Source organism: Dama dama, chromosome 1 (assembly GCF_033118175.1).
Source record: "Dama dama isolate Ldn47 chromosome 1, ASM3311817v1, whole genome shotgun sequence".
Classification (NCBI taxonomy): Eukaryota; Metazoa; Chordata; class Mammalia; order Artiodactyla; family Cervidae; genus Dama; species Dama dama.
The window spans coordinates 47,472,466-47,498,351 of NC_083681.1; the positions used below are offsets into that span (position 1 = coordinate 47,472,466).

Consider the following 25,886-nt stretch of genomic DNA (forward strand, 5'->3'; position numbering starts at 1 on the left):
ACTCAAGTTCTTTGACCATTTAAAAATGGTAAAACACCTCAGAAAGAAGCACAAATATCTGGAGCAGTTGTTGTTGCTCAATTGCTAAATCATGCCTGACTCTTTGAGACCCTTGAACTGCAGATGCCAGGCTTCACTGAACTTCACTGTATCCCAGAGTTTGCCCAGACCCATGTCTATTGAGTCGGGGATGCCATTTAATCATTCTTCCTCTGTCACATCCTTCTTCTCCTGTGCTCATTCCTTCCCAGCATCAGGGTCTTTTTGAATTAGTCAGCTATAGGCAGCAGGTGGCCAAAGGATTGGAGCTTCAGCTTTAGTACCAGCCTTCTTTATGGTCCAACTCTCCTGTCCGTAAGTGACTACCAGAAAAACCATAACTTTAACTATTGGGGCCTTTGTCATCAAAGTGATGTCTTTGCTTTTTAATATGCTGTCTAATTTTGTCATGGAGCAGTTATATGCTATCAGTAATTAAATAAAATATATATGGATTAAATACTCTCATTAAAAAAGAAGAAAATGGCAGGTATCTCCTTTAACCATCTCTATTAAACATTGTTTGGAAGTTATATTTAGAGAAACTGGAGACAAAAATGGAATACATATTCTGTTGTCTTTCTGTGGATTCCTTGAGACAATCATCATTGTGTTACTCGTTTGATGAATAAATTTATTGAAAAGCAAGATTATTTCATCCTCATTTTGAAGGTTTCATTAATTGCCACTGATTCCTTAAACTAACTAAAAAATGTTAGTGTTTCTTAGTTCTTCATCTATAATCTTTGAAGAATATGATGAATATAGGGAAATTACAAAGTTGAGCATCCTCTCCAAGTCAATTGCCTTTGAAGTCCAGCTTAAGGAGCTTACATAAGCCCTGTCTGAGCTCCTTATTCTTGAGTGCATAGACCATAGGATTGAGGGCAGGAGGAATGACGTTGTGGAGTACATTGAGTAGAACTGGGATGAGGGGAAATGTCATTGTTGCACTGTGGGTGATAGAAATGACAATAATGACTGTGTAGAAAAACAGGATTAGGATGAGGTGGGAAGTGCAGGTACTCAGGGCCTTGGAGGTAGCTTCCAATGAGTTCAGTTTCAGTACAGAGTGAAGTATCAAAGCATAGGATACAAGAATCAAACCCAAGTCACTCCCCATGAGTGTCCAGGCCAAAAGTAGCTGGTAAACACTGTTGATTGTCCTGTCATCACAGGATAGACTAGTGACTCCAAGATTCGAGCACAGACAGTGCTCAATTTGGTTTTTTGAGCAATAGTGTCTCTGAGCAGCCAACACAGGGACTGGGATGGTAGTCAGGCTGTTTCTGAGTGCCATGAATACAGTAGCTTTGACCACAAAAGATTTAGTAATTATTGATGAATAAGATAGTGGTTGACAAATTGCCACATACCTATCTATAGCCATGCAGACAAAAATGCCTGATTCCATTCCTACAAAACTGTGTATGGCATACATCTGCACAAAGCATTCAGGGAGACTGATGGTCTTTGCACTGAACCACAGGATGGTCAAAATCTTGGGCATGATGGTGGTGGCCAGGCCCATGTCAACCACAGCCAGGATGCCCAGGAAATAATACATAGGCTGATGCAGTGTTGCCTCCTGATTAATGATGATCAAGATAAGGATGTTGGCACTGAGAGCTAAGAGGTAGAGCAGAGCCAGGGGCAGGGAGAGCCAGTGCTGCCAGCTGTGAATGCCTGGGAATCCCAACAGAATGAACGCAGAGACCTGAAACTTTGAGCTGTTGAAATCTCCGAGATCCTGGAACATGATTCACTAAAAGGAAAAACATTCAAGGTTACTATTCTTAATAATCTTTCTGACAGTGTTCACGGTTTTGTAGGTGTTGTGGGGGAATCATCTTTTAAAACTCTAATTCCAGTACTAACATTCCTTGAAAGTGGAAGTTTTTTGAGAGTGTTAGTCATTCAGTCATATCCAACTCTTTGTGATCCCATGGACTGTAGCCCACCAGGCTCCTCTGTCCATAGAATTCTCCAGGCAAGAATACTGGAGTGGGTAGTCATTCACTTCTCCAGGGGATTTTCATGACTCGGGGATTAAACCTGGGTCTCTTGCTTTCCAGGCAGATTAGAAGTATTCAACATTCCTTGGATGTTTCTAATTAAACAGGAACTGTTTTAACATATTGTGTGTTAAATTATTTATCAAAACACAAACTTTATACCATAAGTCAGTTCTTATCGTTTTCATCTTCTCATAACTGGAACAGAACTTTAGAGAAAATCATGACTTTGGACATTATATTTAGCCTATAAAGCAGAAAAGCTGGAGAATATGTAGCCTTCTGATATCATAACCTACACTCTTGAATTTGTTTTGTTGAATTATTAGAAACTTAATATATGCAATGAATATAGAAATTTCTGTGCATGGAGACATTTAAGTAATAGACTAGAATATATGATACTGAAAACGACTCTTATTTCAAGGATTTGAGATTTTGTTAAATAATCCTGTGTCTCATTTAATTTTAATTGAAATCTATGAAATAATTTAGTATGTACATTTTGAATGAGGAAGCTTTTATCAAAAATTGCTAATGACTGTATAATAAAAGAGAATGTGTAATAATAATAAACTGTAATAATAAAAGAGAAATGTGATTTAGGAATATCATTGTTATTCAAAACCAGTTAATTCTGATTTTCAGTAACTTTTTTCTACTTGATGTAGTTTTGAGTCTTGGAGCAACCCAGATAGCCAAACTATAAAGAATAAAGCAAGCATTAAAATATTGGTTTGAGGTAAAGATTTTGAAAATCAAATTACTTGAATCAAGTTATCTACCAAAATTTATTAATCACTTATACATTTTACTGCAAAGGGGGAAAAAGATTTCATGATTTGTTTCTCCTAATTGTCTATTATTTATTTATTTATTTATATGCTTTCAATAGATTAAATATTAAGGATGTAGTATCAGGACATAAAATGTTGAAAAATGTGGTTCAAAATAATAGTATGTACAGATAATAGTGTGAATATAGTCCTGGAAAATATATTCATTGTAATCCAAGTGATATCATTCCGTTATACTTTTAATAACATAATGAAGAAGGTAGATTAAAAAAGATATATATTTAGACAGATATAACAATTCTTTTATATATATTATTTTAATAACCTGTAAATTTTAATAGTTTATTTTTATAACTTGCATTATTTTTAATGTTAATATCAGAACCATTTTTCAAATGTCATGTGTTCTTTGATGATGAATTCACAAAGGGTCCTTAGTAAGCTGGTTTGAAACTCCAGGTGGTGATTGAGTCTCATTAGTTGGTAGGATTTACTTCGTGTCCTCCTGTAAGGTCTGCTTTGTACCACTGCCGACATTCTTATTTCCCAGTGGATTCTTTCCCTGAGGGATTTACATTGTTCCCAGAAAATAATCTACCAATATGTATCCTAGAGAAATATGTGACTGGCTTCCAGTGTTCTTGGTATTAAGTAGTAGAGGGACACAATCTCACAGTTAAATATGAAAATTTGATTCACCTTGTCAATTTTGATGATGCCTCATCCTTGGACTTTATCACATCTGATATATTTGCATCCATAGTATATGTTAAATTTTTTCCCTATGTTAAATTAATTTAACATATACTATATTAAATAACATAACACAAATTAATTTAACATAGTATATGTTAAATTAAACTTTGTCCATCATGTGACTATATATTTTTATAGTACAGTCCAACTATATACTAAGAGTATAGTTAGCATTGTTTAAAATAATGGATGAATCAGGGATATAAAGTTGTTACTTGTTAATTTTTCTACCTACAACCCTGTTTTATCTTTATGTATTCACAACAAAAGAGGACAGTTTAGATACTGCAAAAAGCAACTTTTTTGGAAGAAGTAAAGTAACATGGTATGAACTGCTTAATAAGAGTGTCCTTCAAAGATCTTTCTTGTGCTATAATAAATTCTTGGAGTCATATAGGAGTAGGTAGAAATGAAACTAAGCAAAATTTTGGAGGAGATCTGGAGAATTTAAAGAGGAAAAGGAAAATGGTCTTAGAGCATGCTAGATCAGTTTCTTTCTTCTGTTACTGTGCTCTGCTTTCTTCTCAAGCTCACTGCTATTTTTTTGCTTTGTTAATTGCAATTTTCTATCTTATTTTGTGCCCTCCTACAACCACTGCAACTTCAAGCACCACTTTATTTTGGAATATCAACTTTATCTCAGAGAGAACAGGGAGTCATCATTTAAACTACTTAATATGATGTAAATAAAAAAGAGGCAGGCATCGTAGCTAAAGAATATATTTGTCAATGGATCAATATCTCTTTCTATTTTAGCATCATAGTATTATAAAAAGAATTGACAACCTGGATCCACCAGAATTTAAGCAAACTCTTTATATTTGAACTTATTGTATATATGTTTATATTTGCATTGTGTTGGGACTTCCCTGGTGCCTCAGACAGTGAAGAATCTGCGTGCAATGCAAGAGACGTGGTTTTGATTCCTGGGTGGGAAGATCCCTTGGAGAAGGATATGGCAACCCACTCCAGTATTCTTTCCTGGAGAATCCCATGGACAGAGGATCCTGTCGGGCTACAGTCCATGGGGTCACAAGGAGTCGGATATGACTGAGCGACTAACTCATCTGCATTGTATAGCAACACATCACAATTTAGGTATCAATAAATTTTTTGAGTGAATGAATAGATTCCTGAAATAATGATTCAAATTTCATAAAACTTTAAGAACTATTGCACTCCACTCTAAGTATTTAAACATGTATTTAAATAATATTTTTTCAAAGTATAAAAGGAAGAAACAGAAGTATAAATTCTACTTCATAAGACAAGAGGAAACTTAAATCTAAAAAAAAAAAATTCCTCATCACAAAATAGATAAAAGAATTTCAAAAAGAAGGTAACAAATAAGGCAGCAGTCAAAATAGATATTTGGATTTAGAAATAAAGTTCAGTTGGTAAAACAGTACTACAAATTGGTGGCATTTTACATTGCATATAAACCAAGTCGCTTCAGTCATGTCAGCTCTGCGACCCTGTGAACTGTAGCCCACCAGCTTCCTCTGTCCTTGGGATTCTCCATGTAGGAATACTGGAGTGGGTTGCCATGCCCTTTCCTCCAGGAGATCTTTCTGACTCAGGGATCAAAACTGCATCTCAGGTCTCCTGTAGTGGCAAGAAGGTTCTTTACCACTAGTGCCGCCTGGGAAGCCCTTGATTATATGCAAATATTTATGCAATAAAATGTACATATATGAATCATAAGGAGAGTGCAAAGAAAATAATAAACTGAAAAAGCACAGAATTTTTGGAAACAAAATTTATACTAATTAAACAAAATTTACACTAATATACTAAAAACATACCCACAAATTAAGGAAGAAATATTACAAAATGCAAAATAGGAATCCAAACTAGTATTGAGTTGGCCAAAGAATTCATTTGGTTTTAAGCAAAAATAAAAGATATATTTTTCATTTTCATCAAGAACTGTATCGAATAATATATTCACTACCTGAACAAACATTTTGGCCAACTCAATAAATAGTGGACCAAGATCACCTTCATGAAACAACAGATGAGATATTTTTACAGCAGCAGTTTAACCTCATTGTATCAAGTTGCTAAGTTTCTCTGTTTCATATTGCTGCCCACAAGCAAAATAAAAGAATAAATTGAAATTATCTTGTTCACTTTATTAGTACATGGTAGAAAATTTAAAGGTGGCAACTGAGTTAGTGTGTTAGTCGCTCAGTCGTGTCTGACTCTTTGTGACCCCACGGGCTGTAGCTGGACAGGCTCCTCTGTCCATGGGATTCTCCAGGCAAGAGTACTGGAGTGGGTTGCCATGCCCTCCTCCAGCAGATCTTCCCGACCCAGAAATCAAACCTGGGTCTCCTGCATGCAAGCAGATTCTTTACTGTCTGAGCCACCAGGGAAGTCCCCATACAATGCAAATATTAAAGGTGGGAAACTCACTCAATGCAATCATAACATTAATTGAACCTCATTCCTATTTGGAGAAGGAAATGGCAGCCCACTCCAGGGTTCCTGCCTGGAGAATCCCGTGGACAGAGGAGCCTGGTGGGCTGCTGTCTGTAGGCTCGCACAGAGTCAGACACGACTGAAGCGACTTAGCAGCAGCAGCAGCATTCCTATTTAGCAACACTGATTTTGACTGAAACTAATAATCTCGAAGCTTAACAAAGGCCTTGCAATTAGCATTTTTGACAAAGAATCATATGAGTTTATAAGAATGCATTTCCTTACATACCAAAATTGTTATCAGATTTATTTCTTGTCAGGTTTGTAAATTTGCTCCTAATGTTTGTATGCAATTATACTTTCCACATTTCTTTGAAAATTAATTGTCATTAACGAACAAAACTGTAACAATTCCTATATATATATATACACACGCAGTTACACATATATTTTCACACATTATAACTGATTATTATGGAATAGACTAGACTGTGAAATGTATTATTGATATCTATTTGACTAGTGTATACAGATTTTAATAGTTGTTGAAAAAATAGTATTGTGACTCATTTCTTCCTCTCAATATATTTGCATAGTCAATTCTTTTCCTTTAATTGGAGAATTGCTTTACAATATTGTGAATAGTCAACTCTTAACTATATATGTCCATGCAAAAGAAGTTAAGTAGGGAAATCTTAGGTACCCACAAATCGAGAATAGTAAACATAACTGAGTTCACTTCTGCTCTACTCCTAAGGATATAGCTCCTAATATGAGCTAAATATCTATTTTGTCATTCATATTTCCTTTTGATAGTTCTAGTATTGATTATTGAAACTGGATTTATTGTTACATGAGAAGTATAGGTCCCATTTGCAAAAACACTCAGTTAAAGATCCCATCTTACACCAAATATTATAGTACTGACCATAATTATGCTAGGTTTTTTCCAAAACAAATTTAAAATGATTCCAATACATTATAGCTTAATTTTTCTACAAGGAAAATGGGCTCATACTTTTCTGTAGGAGACAAGTGTATTGAAGTTTTTACATCAACACAAGAACATGGCTACTTATTTATAAATAAAATTATTGTCACCTGTTGACTATTCCCATTTCTAAACTCCATAGAAAATGTTTGCTTCCTCACTAGTCAGTCCTCAATTTTACATCCCATGTTCTTTTTCGAACATGAAGTTTACTCCTCTAAGTAGGTTTCCCTGTCTAAAATGGATAAAATGCAGTCACAAATATGTATGTCTAGAAATAAAGTAAATGAACGAGATTCTTTTCTGGGGAGCAATGGGAGATAGGTGAATGGCAAGTGTTGTGATCATGCTCAAGAACTATTCTCCTGCTGTAGTCCCATTGCTCTGGTCATGAGGGTGATTCTGGCTTGATATTTACCACTACAGATTTGGATTCCTATTTACTTTGAAAAATAGCTACATATTCATAATAATCATGGAAAATTACACTATGTTGCAATCTGTGAATTGGAGAAATAAACATTTTTCCATTTAAATCCAATCTTTATTTCTGCCTTCTAATAGGTAGATAGAATCAAACCTTCAGTCATGTGAAGTTAATAACCAATTAATGTATATCCAAAAATTATCTCCATATGTTTTCTGCCTACATATTAAACAAAAACCCTGTTTCTATTCCTGTTTTTGCATGTACTTTAATACCTTAGTTTCTGAAGCAAAACAGTGAGCTGAATGCAATCTGGTCCAGGTGTTCAGGATATTAGTAAAAAAAAAAAGTCATGATTCTACACTATATGTACTTTCACAGCCCTCGGCTACTAAATCTCTTGATATTTGTACCTTTGAACTAAATATATTTTAAAATGCATTATGTATCCCAATGGAATATTGTAAAGCACTTGTGACACAGGTGCTGACATTGGATTTAAGCTAACACCTATTGGAGAAGGAAAAGAAGTGAAAGCTTTCCATTCTTAGTGTTTATAAAGTGACACAGAAATTAGAGAATAAATTTATCTTTATGTATTTATATCTATGTGCTGGCATACGAGCCTTATATATGGGGGAGTGAGAAAGAACACAACTTAGCTTTAATGAATATTATATACTTTAATATTTATTGAAGTGCTTTTTTTCTTTCCTTGTAAGGATGTGTAGGACAGAAGTTAAATGCACTAATGATGTTTTAGAAGCTTTTATTGACACTCATTCACATTCAAATTATCTAACATACAGGCAACTTCTGATATATTTCTTTTTTATTTTTTTTTAACATCAAAAACATTTTGTATTGGGGTATATCTGATTAACAATGTGGTGGTAGTTTTAGGTGGACAGTGAAGGAACTCAATTATACAAATATACCTATATTCATTCTCCCCTCATTTCTTAATATGCATTTTCTATATATGTTTAGACAATATTTGAATAAAACAATATTGAAATACAAAGTCATATTTTAATTGACAGAATATGATAATTAATTTGAATAATGATTATTCAGGAATTTTTTGATTAAATAAAGGTGCATCATATATATTTACATGATTTAATTAACAATTTAATTCTGTGTATATATAGAGAGAGAAATAGAAAAATTTTAACACAGAGTTTGTTACACTTTATCTTTTTTTATTGAAGTGGAATACACAAACCATAAAATAACCATTTAAACCTCTGAAATGTAATATTAAGTGCCTTTTAGTACTTTTAAAATGTTGTGCAACCATCAACAATATCTGATTTCAGGACATTTCAGTTGCATAAAAAGAAAACTCTATAACCATTAATCAGTCATTACCTATTGATCTATTCCTCTGATCTCTTCCATCATCTAGTATGTTTTTTGATCCAGTGGATTATCTATTCCAGTAATTTATTTGATGCAATTGAAATCATATTGCAGTAGCCTTTAGTGTCTGCTTTTTTTAAAATTAGCATAGTGTTTTCAAAGTTCATCTGTGAAAGGGTATACATCTGTACTTCATTCTTTCATGAATGAATAATAATCCTCACTATGGGTATGCTTTACTTTGTTTATCCATTAAACATATGATGAATATTTGAATTTTTCCCAATTTTTCACTAATAATGATGCTATGAACATTTGTGTGTAAATTTTGTTGCTACTCTTGTATTAAGTTATTCTGCTTATATAGTTAGGAGTTGAACTTCTGTCATATGGTAATCGTGTTTCAAACTTTGTGTAATTGTCTAAGTTTCTCACAGTTCAATGTGACTTTTACATACCCTCCAGTATATATAAGAAGTCTAATGTTTCCAGAAAATTGCCAACCTCTGCTAAATTAAAAAAATACAGCCATTTTATTGTATACAGTGGTATCTTGTGGTTTTGATTTGAATTCAGTGATGCTCAGCATCTTTTTGTATGTTTGTTGGACGTTGCACATCTTTATAGAAATGTCTATTGGAGTCCGTTTTCCATTTAAAGAATAGAAGACACATTAGAAAGCAAAGATGCAAATATCTAGAGTAAGTTGTACTCTATTAGTAATTGCATGAAATGTACATGGGCTAGACACTCTCATTAAAAGGAAAAGATTGTCATATATCTATTCTAACCACCACTATACAACATTGTTCAGAATTTCTAGCCAGGGCGGCGAGATACAAAAATGAACTGTATATTCCATTTGTCTCACCCTGGCTTCCTTGATTCAATCTGCATAATTGTGCTATTGTTCATTTTTTTTTCTTTTGGATGAAGGACTTTCTTGACAAACATGATAAAGTATTAGATTCACCCCCTTTTTTGAAATTTCACTAATTGCCTGTGATTCCTTATATTAATAAAAGAACAGTTAGTATTACGTAGTTCTTCTGTCATCTGTAGTCCTTGAGAATGCAATGAACACAGATGTAGGAAAATTTCAAAGGTGAGCATCCTCTCCTAGTTGCCTTTGAAGTCCAGTTTAAGAACTTTATACAAGCCCTGTCTGAGCTCCTTGTTCTTGAGTGCATAGACCATGGGATTGAGGGCAGGAGGAATAACATTATGGAGTACATTGAGTAGAACTGGGATGAGGGGAATTGTCATTGCTGCACTGTGGGTGATAGAAATGACAATAATGACTGTGTAGAAGAAAAGAATTAGGATGAGGTGGGAAGTGCAAGTACTTAAGGCCTTGGATGCAGCTTCTGCTGAGTTCAGCTTCAATACAGATTGAAGTATCAAGGCGTATGATAAAATAATCAAACCCAAATCACTTCCCATGAGTGTCCAGGCCAGAAGTAGCTGGTAGATACTCTTGACTGTCTTATCATCATCACAAGATAGGCTAGTGACTCCAAGATTCGAGCAAAGACAGTGCTCAATTTGGTTCTTTGAGCAGTACTGTCTCTGAGCTGCAAACACAGGAATTGGGATAGTAGTCAGGCTATTTCTGAGTGCCATGAACACAGTTGCTTTGACCACAAAGGAGCCAGTAATTATCGATGGATAGCGTAGTGGTCGACAAATGGCTACATATCTGTCTATAGCCATGCAAACAAAGATGCCTGATTCCATGGCCACAAAACAGTGTATAGTATACATCTGTACAAAGCACTGAGGGAAACTGATGGCTTTTGCATTGAACCACAAGATCGCCAAAATCTTGGGCATGATGGTGGTAGCCAGACCCATGTCTACTACAGCCAGGATGCCCAGGAAATAATACATAGGCTGGTGCAGTGTTGCCTCCCTATTGATGACGATCAGGATAAGGATGTTGGCGCTGAGAGCTAAGAGGTAGAGCAGAGCCAGGGGCAGGGAGAGCCAGTGCTGCCAGCTGTGAATGCCTGGGAATCCCAAAAGAATGAACTCAGAGACCTGGAACTTTGAGCTGTTGAAGTTTCTGAGATCCTGGAACTTCACTAAGTGAAAAAGTAGAGAGTTACTTTTCTTAATAATTTCTCTGACAATATTTGAAAAGGAGTTATCCAGGTTCATAAATATCAAAGATATTATAAAATCAAAGAACATCAAGGGAGAATTCATTATCTTTATTATTCTCATTGTAGCACTAACATTTCTTGGACATTTGTAATGAAACAGGAACTGTGGTAACACATTCCTTATTGTCAACTTGGCTAATGATCAGAAAAATGATATAAAGGCAAGTCATATTTTTCCACCTTCTCATAGCAGAGAAATAGAACTTTAAAGGAAATCAGGACCTTGTCATGATCTTCAGTCCTGCAAGTCACGGAAGTTGGACAAGATGAAGGTCCTCTGAAATCAGTCTGTTTCTTGACCGACTTTGCTAATGGGCTCTCTTCTTTAGAGACGGAATATATAGCCTCAGAGTAGTGGACTTTATGCATGTAGTCATTTGAGGTAAAATATTAGTCTATATAATAAATTTTTAAAAAAATCTTCTTTTCAAGGATTTGAGAATTTATAAAGTACTCAGAAATGTCATTACTTTGAATTAAAATATATGAGTTCATGTAGCATATTTGTTTTATAGCAAGGAAAATGATGTCTAAAATGTTAACAACCTGTGTAAAACCAAGCAACTATGAAGGAAAGAAAAATGACTTGGAAATATCAGTATGTTTAAACCCAGTTGTCTCTTCTTTTGAATAACTTTTCCCTATTCCAACATCTATTTGTTTCTTAGAGTACTGCAGACAATCACATTATAACTATTAAAGCAGACATAAAAACAAATAAAAGAAACTAACCAAACCAGTGAGTTTGAGGTAAATATTTTTTCAGAAGTTCTGCTAAAATCAAGTAACTCTATATCTAATACCCTTCCTACATATGGTATTTAATTAGTGTTTTATTTTAAAATTGAAACATTGTTACTATATGTTTATACCAGATGCATTAATTATTATTTACTTTCTTTTAATAATTTCATTAAAGATATAATATAAATACAGGATATTTTTAAAATTTTGTTGGAAGTTATAGTTTAAACAGAGGAGCAGTGTTGATGTAAACTTTGTGGATATATTTAGCTTAACTCAGATAATGGCATTCTGTTCTATTCAAAACATAACAGATTCTGGAAACTGATGAAGATGATGGAACTATAAATTTTTAATTCTTAATGAAATACAGCAAACAGTATTTTACAAAATATTCTAAATATCAAATTAAAAATATTTGAGTTTGAAATGAAGGGATAAATTTAATACATCTTTCTGAAACTCTCAAGATCCCATAGTAATCTAGAGAGATACTGTATAGGCAAATGTTACAGTGACTTTGATCTGAAATTTTAACACCCAAATCTGAACAGGAAAATGGTCTTAAGCATGATATATGGGTTCTTAACAGTGAGATTGCTTCATCAATTTAGAGCAATGAAATAGCTTCCACTTTACTAAAATGAGCAATTAGAAAGCCTGTTTTTATTGTCTAAAGAAGGAAAAAGATATGTACTAAAGCCTAGATCATTAAGTTAGTATACATATCTCCTGAAGAAGCCAAGGCATGATGCATTTGCCATTTATATTACTGGTTTATTCAGAGAGACTGGCACTGAACAGGCACTCTATATATTAGTTATGTTAATAAATATTGAAGGACGGTTATACAGTTTACATGTCCATGATTTTTTGTATTATTCATCAGGAGGTTAGAGCCAGTGACAGATAAGTATATTAAATATGTAAAAGAACAATGGTGGGGGGGCACAGAAATAATCATGTCAAACAATAAAGGGTTAGAAGACATAATGGATATTTTAATCAAAGCCAAATGAAGTCAAAAATAAAACCATGAATATTAGGAAAAAACATGGAAAAGATAACTCATACATATCTCTAAAAACAATAATTGCTATGGAGTATGCTTGTTGGTTAAAATAGGCTTTCTGAGTTTAAATTTTAAAAAGTTATGTAGTATTTATTTTAAAGATCACTTAAAATACAAAGTTTGAAAACAAATATAGAGAATGAAAAAATATTCTTACTTAAGTAAAACTATTTAGTGATATCAACATTGGCTACTTTAGAGAAAATAATTCAGTTAAAATGATAATTACACAATGATGAGAGGAATGCTTCAAAAAAGCAATATAATATTTGTGCCTTGCCTGAATCTAAACACATAACTTTAACCTGAAAGAAATATACGTAGAAAATTAAGAAGTCAAAATTATGGTAAGAAATTTTAAAATGTTACTGTTTCTTAAAATGAATGGGTAATCCTAAATTGGCAATGATATAGATATGACAGCACTAACAGAAATTTTGTACCAAAAGGTTTATGTATAAACCTACATGCAAATATATGAGATTACAGAGCATTTTAAGCATAAAAGTAAGTAAGCCATGTTCTAATTATAAGTGAGAAGTAAAAAAGAATGAATATATATTTACAAGACAGAGACAGACTCAAAGATCTTGAAATCAAGCTTTGTAGGTACTTAAAAAGAGGAATGTGGGGGGAAGGGATAAATAGGGAGATTGGGATTAAAATACACACACTATTATATATAAGGGCTTCCCTGGTGGCTCAGCTGGTAAAGAATCTGCCTGCAATGCAGGAGACCCTAGTTCAATTCCTGGGTCAGGAAGATCCCCTGGAGAAAGGGTAGGTTACCCACTCCAGTATTCTTGGGCTTCCCTGGTGGCTCAGATGGTGAAGAATCCTCCTGCAATGTGGAAGAGCTGGGTTTGATCCCTGGTTTGGGAAGATCCCCTGGAAGAGGGCATGGTAACCGACTCCAGTATTCTTGCCTGGAGATTCCGCACAGACGTAGGAGCCTGGTGGGCTACAGTCCATAGCGTCGCAGAGTCAGCCATGACTGAATGACTAAGGACAGTACAGCACTGTATATAAAACAGACAACTAACAAGTACCTACTTATAGCACAGAGAATTCTACTCAATAATCGCTAATAACCTATATGGGAAACAAATTCTGCAAAAGAATGGAGATATATATATATATATATATATATATATATATATAGTATTGTCCCATGTGGGGCTAATGGTAAAGAACCCACCTGGGTTCAGGAAAGAGATGTAGTTTTGATACCTGGGTTGGGAAGATCCCCTGGAGGAAGAAATGGCAAACTACTCCAGTATTCTTGCCTGAAAAATTCCATGGACAGAGGAGCCTGGTAGGCCCCAATCCATGGGTTCACAAAGTGTCAGACGCCACTGCACACTAACGCTTTTATATATGTGTATAACTGATTCAGTTTGTTGTACACCTGAAGCTAACAGAACATTGTAAATCAACTATACTCCAATAAAAATTTGAAAAAACAATCTGATCTGAAAAAAAATAACATAATAAAGGTCACAAATCAAAACTTAAAAAAAAAAATCAATACCTTAAAAGAGACAGAATATTATAAATGCATATATATGAAAAGATTTAGTAACAATATGAAATAATAAATGGATCAAATGTAAATAATAATGCAAATTACAAAAGGTAATGAATAGTAAAACGATGAGTGACAAAACTTGAGAGATATAGTTAAACTGATATCTAATACATCTATAACCTAAATGAGTATATTACAAACACAAATCTTTATGCTTTTTAAAATAATTACTTAATACAGGAATTAAAATAACTAACTTCAGTATGGGCTTCCTTGGTGGCTCCGTGATAAAGAATCGCCTGCCAATACAGGAGATGCGGGTTTCACCCCTGGATCGGGAAGATTCCCCTGAAAAGGATATGGCAGCCCACTACAGAATTCTTGCCTGGGAAATCCTATAGACATAGGAGCCTGGTGGGCCACAGTCCATGGGGTCACAAAAGAGTCAGACACGACTTGGTGACTAAACAACAGCAACAAACTTCAGTATAAAAAGAGAAAACAGAATAAAAATAAAATCATAAACTACTGGAAATTTTTAAAATTTAATAAGAAATTTCTAAGAATGAAAGATTTTATTTAAAGGGAGTCATAAAATACTAAGAAATTATTCAATTGAAAACAAAGATAAAAAATTGGGACATGGCATGTAAAAAATTATTTTAAAATGCTGTACAATGAAATGAATCATTTTATGACTCAAGATTGGACATTTAAGATTTGTAAAATATTTTAAAGTTGTAATATTTTAAAAAATTATTTTATAACTAACAAAAATATTTTATTCGTTGTAATTCACTACATTAAAAAAATTAAGGGAAATGTATGTAGGGCTTCAAACGTATGGGATATTTTTATGCCTCCCACTCATTTGCGGGGGGCGGGTAAAATAGACATAGAAGTGAAAGTGTTAGTTGATCAGTCATGTCCTGCTCTTGTGTCCAACCCTTTGCAACCCCTGGGACTGTAGCTCCTCTGTCCATGGGTTTTCCAGGCAAACAACTGGAGTGAGTAGACATTCCCTTCTCCAGGGGATCTTCCAGACTCAGGGATTAACCCTGGGTCTCCTGCATTGCAGGTGGACTCTACCATCTGAGCCACCAGCAAAGCCCCAAAATAGGCCTAAAACAAGATTTATTATCTTAACTATTTTTAAGGGTACAGTTCAGTGACATTAGATATATTTCCCTTCTATAACCATTACCATCATTCATCTCCTGATTCTTTTCATCTTGTAAAACTGAAATTCTATACCTATCAAAAAATAACTCTACATTCTCTCCTCCTCAAATCCCCTAGAAACTACCATTACACTTTTTATCTTTATGATTTTGACCCTTCGAAATATCTGAGTGGAATCACAGAGCATTTGTCTTTTTCTTACTGGCATTATGTCCTCAAGTTTTATCCTTTTTATAGCACATTACAGAATTCCCTCCTTTTTTAAGGACAAATAACATTCCATCGTTTGTGTGTGTGTGTGTGTATTTTGTGTGTATAACACATTTCTCTTATCTATTTATTGATTGATGGACAGGGGATGCTTCCATGCTTTAGCTATTGTGAGTAATGCTGCAATAAACATGGGTGTACAAATATGTATTCAAGATCTTGTTTTCAATTATTTTGGGTATATATTAAAAAATGGAATTGCTGGATTATGTGGTAAACTTATTTTTAATTTTTTAAGAAACTGCTTTCAGCTAAATTTTTTTGTGAACCTAAATTGCTCTAAAATATAGTATATTAAAAAAAACTTTTAAAATTTTAAAGGAAAAATTAATATAGGCAAGATAGATCAGTGAGATGTTTGATTTTATCTATTTATTCTTACAAATTAAAACAAATTAAAATTCTTACAAATTAAACCAGGCAGAAAGGGAACTTTTGTAATATGCATTATACAGCAAAATTTAAAAATTACCTATTTAAGGAACAGGACTTTCCTGATAACTCAGTTGGTAAAGAATCTGCCTGCAATGCAGGAGATTCTGGTTTGATTCCTGGGTCAGGAAGATCTGCTGGAGATGGGATAGGCTACTCACTCCAGTTTTCTTGGACCCACCTGCAATGCAGGAGACCTTGGTTCGATCCTTGGGTTGGGAAGGCCCCCTGGAGAAGACTACCCACTCCAGAATTCTGGCCTGGAGAATTCCATGGGGTGCCCATCATCTCAATTCCTATTTGATATAGTTGAAATCTAAAAGTAATGGGTTTATAAGAAACATACGCACATATTCCCAGCTTGCAGCTTAAAAAATGTAATGACCTAGATGAAAATACCAAAAAATTTTAGGACAAAGCTTTTTAAACCTGAAAAATGGTTTGAAATAACTGTGTAATGTATTCTTAAACTGGATTATGTTTATTTATCCACTGATATGTGCTAAATATTAATATTACATCTTGCCTGGGCGGTAGGAGAAATTGTGTCCTTTCAATCATACACTTGAATGTGTTATTCTTTCAGTTCAGCAAAAATTCAATTATTTTGGATGAAAATGTAGCTCTATGTGGTCCTATGAACTTGAAAAATTGATTAAACCTCTAGGATCCTCCGTTCAAATCTATAAAATAATATTTATTTCTAGCTATAAGGGTTGGGAGAAGAATTAAAATATATTAAAATCCTTAGTTAAAATACTTGTAAGGCAGAATGACAATTAAATATCTATATTGTCAATTTAAATGGGGTCCTAAATATCTGTTTCCTCAGTCAAGACAGTACCCATCAAGGTCTGATACCATGATATCGCTTAGAAGTCAAAAAGGTAAGAAAAACAGGTGCATGATTATCCACAGAAACTCAGTGGAACTGGAGCATGATGACTTCAGATACAGCCAGCTAAAATGTGGGCTTGGAAAATTTCATGAAAAATTTTACAGATAAAAAGTAATAAAATTAAGAAAACAGCAGATATGACTCTAAAGAATATTGGTATTAATACACTTTACCATAATTTTTTATATATCAGAACATAGTGATTATGGAAAATTCTAATATTTTGACATGTCAAGGTCAATAACATATTTCAATATTTAGGTTAATTTCACACAGAGTGCACTTCATAATTTCTATAGAGACATTGGAAGATTATTATGCAGATACTCCCATCACAAATGAATCCTTCTATAAGACAACCCCAAATTGCTGCAAAAGGTGAAAAGACTGGCTCTGGCCCCAACAATATACTTACAGTGGGGGTATTGTACTTGACTCATCTTAAGTAGGGAGTATTGTACTCAACTTGTATCAGGTATAGTCGAATTTCAGTATACCAGCAACTGGCTTACAACTAATGCAGGTGGATTCTATATTTTAAGACAGATGGAGATAAACTCAAGGGGCTTGCTGTGGTGGAAAGAAAGCCAATTCCCTAGAGTTTTAAAAGCCAAATCAGACTGACATAGTCAAACCCAGAAGAATGTTGTAATTAGGGATAAGTATTAAAGTCTTGTTATTTAGCTAACTTGCTAATTTGAATTTGATGGACTTTTATTAAAACAAGCATAAATGTGTTGATAGCTTTCTTTTTATAGAAAGCCTTTTGGAAAAAAATTTTGAAGGAAAAGTGGAATGTGACATCTCTTCCTCCTTGTGTATATACTTTAAGTTTTATATATACAGAAATTGCAGAGGGATTCTCTCTCAGTTTGTCTCTCTAGGACTGGTCCCTGGAGAAGGAAATGGCAGCCCACTCCAGTACTCTTGCCTGGAAAATCCCATGGACGGAGAAGCCTGGTAGGCTGCAGTCCATGGGGTCACAAAGAGTAGGACATGACTGAGCAACTTCACTTTCACTTAGGATTGGTCCAATTTTAAATAAAAGAAGAGCATCCAAAAGTAATTGGCTTGGTGAGCTCTCAGTATAAGTAAATGATAAACTACCTGAAAACAGACTTGAAATTCTCGTACCATGTTGCACTTAACTTAGATTCTCTGATCTCCACTGGGTAACGAGAAGAAAGAGTGCATGCACCCTTAACTCTCTGATAGGCTTCAGAGTAGCTTGTTTCTCTCTGGGTAACCCTGGGAATAGTCTTTAAGAAGAGTTCAGTAATTCATCTCAGTCCTACCCCAACCAGCCTTACACAAACATACACAAATCAGCAAAGCCTGAGTCACACAGTGTGTGGTAGAACTGAACTTGGAATTCATGTGCTTATCATTTTCCATTCATCTTATCTCTACAAAGGACAATTCCAAGACTAGATCAGAATCACTATTAATCAAACATAATCCTATTTTGAGGCCTATTCCAAATTCATACATAAACTGACCCAGTAATTATGCTGAACAAGAAGGAAAATTTTTCAGCCCTTGGGGACATTCATTACATTTTGCTCAGACTCTGTCTGAGTAAAGAGTCAGACATGTCTGACTCTTCCTACCCCATGGACTGTAGCCCACCAGGCCCTCCATCCATGGTATTTCCCAAGCAAGAATTCTGGAATGGATTGCCATTTTCTTCTTCAGGGGATCTTCCCGATCCAGGGATTAAGCCGGGGTCTCCTACATTGCAGGTGGCCTCCTGCACTACAGGCAGATTCTTTACCAACTGAGTCACCAGGGAAGCCCTACATTTTAGTTGGAGAGAAAAACATATAATTAAAAATTCCTAAAGAAATAATGATTTTAATGATATAGTAATTGAAGAAACCTTTTACAGAGTTTAGACCTTAGACGTGAAAGATGCAAAAAAAAAAAAAAAAAAAAAGCCATGAATAACATGATTAACAAGTATAAACAGTGAACTGATATGAAATCCCACAGCAAGCAAAGAGAAAACATACATCTATTAACAAGACCAGAAGATGTATAATGAATGTGTAATTTACAAGTAAATATATATTGGGTTTCAAATAATGTCTGAATCCCTCAAAAAACCTTCCCAATAAAATATATTATCTAACTATAATAAAGCTGAAACTTAATAACAAAGGGAGAATTAGAGGAGAGTCTAAAATATAATGCAACTAACTTATGAAAAAAAATTTATAAAAATTAATAATATTTAAAGAACTTCATGATAAACTATTATGATATGTCTCAAGCATATATCCAAAGAAGTTTTCTCTATTTTTAGCTTTACAACCTCTATCAAAAGAAAAGACAAATTAGCAATAATAAAGAAAATATTTGATACAAAAGTCCAAAAAAGAGCAAGTGAGCAAATTTAAAACAAGAAAATAACTTAGACAAGAGCAGAAATTCATGCAATTAAAATAAGAAAAACTATGAAATATACATTAAGGAAAACAAAAAATTACTTAAAATATTCAAATCGATATGTGTCTTGTAAAAAAAGTGATTAAGGGGAAATTAGAAATGAGATACAATTAAACCAAATTCAGACCTTCAAATATCATGAGAAATAAATAGCATGCACTCAACTTAAAATAATGTTTATATTACAAATACTATAAGCTAGCAAATTTGAAAATGAAAAATAACACAGAAGAATTAAAACATAAGCAAGGAAAACTTATTAAAGAAATTAGCCTCTTATTCAAATCTCTCCAATCCACTGTATTCCCCTAACAAGCAAGTATGCCGTCAAAAACAATGGATCTATATTGTTTCTCTTTACTGAAGAAGAACAAGTTTCTTTATTCTTGAATTATACAAAGCATGACCAGATATAGTAAAATAGGAAAGACGTGCAATTTATTCGCAAGGCACTTATAAGGTCAAAGGTGTGTGCTGTATAAGTAATATATATCAATGGAAACAAAGTTATAGATGTAGTTTCTTCATAAATTTATATTAAAATTTATAAGTAAAAGTTAACCAGTAACAGTGCTCTAAAACCATATAAATAATCAAAAAATGTTTATCCCAATGATACACTTTTGATTTAATTTAGCAAAGTTAAATATTTCCTTACAGTATTAAAAAAGGATCAAAAATCATATAATTATCCAATATTTATAGAAATTATGGAAAATCATTTTATAAATTTCTATGTCAATTTATAATAAAAACAATTTTAAAAAGAGGAAAACTTTTTGATTAAATAAAAGATATTTATTGAAAAGTCCAAGTTGTATCATACTTAACAAGGAGTTTTCAGATTTCATCTTATTAACATCAAAAGCAAGGCAACAAGGGACTTCCCTGACAGCCAGTAATTAAGACTTTACCTTCCAACATACGGGGTTGCAGATTCGATCCCTAATCAGGGAGCTATGATTTCACATACATTGGAGCCAAAAAGAAAGCATAAAAGAGAAATAAATAGTGTAACACATTCAATGAAGACTTTAAAAATGGTCCATATTAAAAAACAAATAAACAAACAAACAAAAAATCCTTAAGAAAAAAAGAACAAGCCACTCCATAATACTGGTGATTGTGAAAGGTGAAGAAAGCATTAAATTTTTAATGTTTCTGAAGTAAAAAAAATATGTATTTGTAAGCATCAGGAATAAATGAATTATGTTCAATATTTCTGAGAGGTAATATTGGATGAAAATGGAGAATAACTTATTCAATTCAAGCTGGAAGACAATGGTGAAGTCACTAAAGTAATTCCAGGTGATGGGTAGGAAAGAAGATACCTAAGCTGGCTTTGTTTTGAGAAAGAGGAAAAAGTGAATGTTGACAATTCGTTATGGAAGGCTTATTCTTAAAAGTGAGAAAAGATTCTATTTTAAGAGGCAGGGTGGTTTTTTGGGTATGATTTTAAAATGGAAGTAGTAGGGGAAAACTGGGAAAAATTAAATAAAATGTAATGAGTTCACATAAATTGAATCAAAGGAAGAAATGTGTTTTCTTGTTAGTTGGTTAGAGAGGGATCAGAGTAAAATTGAGTTTCTCTTTATTCTATCTAATTTACATTACTTCTGTAATATTAATGTAAAATTACTATTTTATTTTGTCTCTCCTCTAATTATTAATTTGTGAAAAATTTAAAGAGAATGTAGATTTCATTCTCAGATGGAAAGAAGACACAAAATAAGTACTTTCCTCTCTTATTCTGTGCCTATAAAATAACATTTATCATTATGTTTCTTAATTTGTTTAACAGATTATGCTGTCTCTCCAGACTATGTAGTTTTGAAGGCCATCTTGAATAAACCTGAAGATCCCACCGGTCTGTGGGGAAGTAGTTTTATTTGAGATCCACAAAAGAAGAATGCTGTCAGATGAATAGTGTATTTCTAAATTAGAAATCCAGAGACTTTGACCTCATTAAATTAATGACCTCATGTATACTTCCTAGTTTTTCCATCAGAAAGACAACATTGAAAATAGAGGAATTTTTATAATGATGAGCAAAATATAGAATTTATTTTCCAGAGGAAAATAACAATAGCCTTCAAACTGGAAATTCCAGTCCCTATTTGAATATAGGATACAGTGACATCTGGCTGCAGATTATCTCTTTCCATCAGACAATCATTGAAGCTGATTTTCTTTCCCTCAATTGTCTCAGCATTCTTTGATGTTTTTGTTCATGGAGATATTGGTTAATGATGAGATGAGTCCTTCTCAGAGTGAGGAGATGAAAACACTTATAAAGTATGGTGGCCATGCCAGTGATGTTGAGATTCTGGAGACACTTACTGGGAATGCAGTAAACACTCTTCTATGTCATGGCCAAAATGGTGCTCTCAGGAAGGCATTATTAGACCCTGACTATATTGCCAACAGAAGTATCCCTTTTGCTTCTATTTTCTCCCCTGGATTCTCTTCCCTTTCCTCCTCCTTTCTCTTTCCCTTGCTCCTCTTTCCCTTCATTTCTCTTCCCTTACCTTATATATATCCCTTTCATATGCTGTGGGGTTTAGTATCCTTAGAACCTAAAAGGATCCTTATGACACAGTCTCGTATCTGCTTGGTTTTCACTCCATAGACGATAGGGTTCATAGTGGGAGGCAAGAGCAAATAAATATTGGCCACAATGATGTGGCATGATGGAGGAATCCTGTGACCCCCAAAGCGGTGGGAAAAGAAACAAAAGAAGGCTGGGCTGTAGGAGAAAACTATAGCACAGATGTGGGCAGTGCAGGTGCTGAAGGCCTTCCGCCGAGCTTCTGCGGAGGAGAGGCTGACCACCGCCCAGAGGATCATGGTGTAGGAGACTGAGATGCACAAGATGTCAAAACCGCCAATCAGGAGGGCAACCATTAGACCATAGATGACATTGATCTTGATATTTCCACAAGATAATTTGGCTACAGCCATGTGGTCACAGTAGGTATGGTGTATTATATTGCCTCTGCAATAGGGTAGTCTTTTGATGATGAAAGTCAAGGGAATGACAAGGAACACACCTCTCAGGAAAGTGGCAAGCCCAGCCTTTGCAATGATAGGATTGGTGAGGATAGTTGAGTAATGCAGAGGGTAGCAGATGGCCACATAGCGGTCTAAGGCCATAAGCATAAGCACCCCAGACTCCATCCCTGTGAAGGCATAGATGAAGAACATCTGGACCAGGCACTCATCAAAGCTAATTTCCTTGAGATGGAACCAGAAGATGCAGAGGGCTTTAGGAATTGTAGTAGTGCACATGACAAGGTCAGTTAGAGACAGCATGGCCAAAAAGTAATACATGGACTTGTGCAAGGAATCCTCATATCGAATGAGGTAGAGGAGTCCACAATTACCAACCACAGCCACAACATACATTGTGCAGAATGGCAAAGAAATCCAGAAATGCCTGTCCTCCAGTCCTGGGATTCCAGTAAGAATGAATAAAGCTGGTGTTAGGTCTGTTTGGTTTAGAATTATCATGATCAAGTTGGTATAATCTTTAAGCAGCTAGTAGGATTTTTGTGGGTATCTTTGTTGTCTGTTTTCCAATCTTTCAGGGTTAGAGGTGGAAAAGGAGAAAAATCTTAGTTGTACTCTCTCTCTCTTTCACTCTTGACTTCTTTCAGCCAACTGTGCATTTTAGTATCAAATGATCAAATTTTTAAGTGCAGTATAATACTTAAATAAGTTAAAACCAAGTATGTGTTCTATGTTAGTTCAATTTATCAATTCATTCAACAGTTATTTAGCAGTCACCATGTTCCAAGTTCTGTCACAAATATGGTTTCCACATTATTTTGAAACAAAAAATGGCATAGATTAAATCCTCATAAATTTGTAATTAAAGGCGATTATATTGAGATCTTTCTAATGAGGTTTTTTTAGAATATCTTATCTAAATGTTAATTGTGATACACATATTCTGATGAGTGTTTTTTTAAGGCAAACTTTGTTGATCACTTTTCCCATGACCTGACACAAGATAAGGTTGTTTTTATTGCTGTTATTGATTTTAAAGGGTTATATTTCTGCTGTACTAAACTTTACAAATATTAACTCATTAATCCTCACAAGTCCAGGAAGTATTTTTAAATTAATCTGCACTTTATAATTGATTAAATGGAGGCACTATGTAGATGAGACTTCTACATGTCTGAGTTGCTGTATGTCCAATTCCAAAACAGCCCTCTCTGACCTCTTCTTTATGATTTATTTCTTCTAAATTTTCACAGAGAAATGTATTAGAAAAAATAGTGCCATATAAAAATAATGAAAATAAAAATATTCAGCTTCATCATTATGATTGCTGAAGTTCACTTTCCTATATTTCAGACCTCCACAGAATTGACCTTTGCATTTCTAAATAGTTTGTTTAGCTTGCTTTTTCTTCCTTTTTCCTTTATGATTGTTGCTGTTGAAAACTAATTTTTATGGTATTATTGTTAATTAAGTCTCATCATATGATAATTATATTTTCCTCCTCTGTTCAATATTTTTTCCTTTGATGACAATTTTCTTTATCGGGCTTAATATTTGGTATAGATATCTCAGGCATTTTAACTCATTTTTAGAACTGTAGAACATTTTTACTGTTATTGTTGACAATTAAACACAATCTATCAGTGATAGTCCTTCCTATATAATTTGTCTATTTCTAGAAAGTCTCTGTACTTCTGCTTCTCTGAAACACAGCCTTTGCTAGTTTTGACACATGATTCTCATCCAGAAATCCCCCTTCATCTCCTGTCTGTGTCATATCATTATTTGTGGACCTGATTATTCTTATTTCTATATTTCTGACTGCATGGAAGACATGTTTCTGAGAATATCCATGTCTGAATATGGCTTGTTAAATTTATAATTTTGCTGGATTAAAAATTCTAGCTTTAACTTTATTTTCCTTCAGAATTTTGAAGACATTTCTCTATTGTCTCCTAGATTCCAATGTTGATTTTAAAGGAACATTCTGATTCTTGACCCTTTATATGTTAATTATTTTTCCTTTATATTTCTTCATTTATATGTCTTTTGGCCCTACACTAATTGAAAACATTTTACATTTTTTGAATTTTGTAGTTTAATAGTAATAATAAAGGTGTAAGTGTGCTTGTGTATGTCTTATTGCAAAGGCACTTAATGAGTTTTTGAGACTTAGAACTCTATTCTATTCTTTTGGAAAATTTTTTTCACTGAATTTTGCTAATTTCTTCTTAACTTATTTTTTCTTTGTATCTTTTTACAACTCTGTTAGTCAGATATTGGTTCTTTTGAATTTATTCTCACTTTTTGCTACTTAAATTTTTTTAGGTTCTATGTATTTGCTACAGTTTCCAGAAAAGTTCCTTCATTATATCTCCCAAATATCTTCACATATTTTGTTGTCTAATATTATGAATTTCCATGATCTTAATTTTATCTCCTTATTGTTAATATACTATACATATATATTTATATTTATGTGTGTGTGTGCTCAGTCGCTCAGTCATGTCCAACTCTTTGCGGCCCCATAGACTGTAGCCCACCAAGCTTCTCTGTTTTGGGATTTTCCAGGCAAGAATACAGGAGTGGGTTGCCGTTTTCTCCTCCAGGGGATCTTCCCAACCCAGGGATCAAACTCATGCCCCTTGCGTCCCCTGCATTGCCACAACTGGCAGGCAGATTCTTTACCATAAGCACTATCACATTTAAGATTTGTATTTATATGCCTGCATGCTAAGTCACTTCAGTCATGTCCGACTTATAGATATATATGCATATATCCCTGGGTCGGGAAGATCCCCTGGAGAAGGAAATAGCAACCCACTGCAGTACTCTTGCCTAGAAAATTCTATGGATGGAGGAGCCTGGTGGGCTACAGTCCATGGGGTCACAAAAAGTCTGCACGACTGAGCAACTTCACTTTCTATATGTGGGGCTTCCCTGATAACTCGGTAAAGAATCTGCCTGCAGTGCAGCAGACCCCGGTTCAAGTCCTGGGTTGGGAATATCTGCTGGGGAAGGGATAGACTGCCTACCTACCGTAGTACTCGGGCTTCCCTAGTGGCTCAGCTGGTAAAGAATCTGCTCACAGTGGGAGAGACTTGGTTAGATCCCTGGCTTGGGAAGGTCCTATTTTGCTCCCTGAATGCTATTTCAAACTTCAAAGTTTTAATGATTTATTTTTATAACTTGCTTTGTTTTTTATCTTTTATTTTGGAAATGTTTCTTAATTGTCAATTTTTGACTACCAATTCACATTTAATAAAGAATCTTTATAAAGGTGATTTGAAACCCCAGGTTAGGAGTGAGTCTCATCAATTGATA

General features: G+C 34.1%; 3 protein-coding genes across 3 annotated transcripts; all 3 read right to left on the reverse strand.

The window, feature by feature from the left end:
- Nucleotides 1–838: 838 nt before the first annotated feature.
- On the reverse strand, nt 839–1,798 carry LOC133049490 (putative olfactory receptor 56B2). Its single transcript, XM_061133861.1, has one exon. The coding sequence runs from the start codon at nt 1,796–1,798 to the stop codon at nt 839–841; it is 960 nt and encodes a 319-aa protein (XP_060989844.1).
- Nucleotides 1,799–9,933: 8,135 nt separating this feature from the next.
- On the reverse strand, nt 9,934–10,974 carry LOC133050320 (putative olfactory receptor 56B2). The gene has a single exon (XM_061134813.1). The coding sequence runs from the start codon at nt 10,972–10,974 to the stop codon at nt 9,934–9,936; it is 1,041 nt and encodes a 346-aa protein (XP_060990796.1).
- An 11,123-nt stretch (nt 10,975–22,097) lies between these two features.
- Nucleotides 22,098–23,063, reverse strand: LOC133053770 (olfactory receptor 52N4-like). Its single transcript, XM_061138276.1, has one exon. The coding sequence runs from the start codon at nt 23,061–23,063 to the stop codon at nt 22,098–22,100; it is 966 nt and encodes a 321-aa protein (XP_060994259.1).
- Between the last annotated feature and the right edge of the window lie 2,823 nt (nt 23,064–25,886).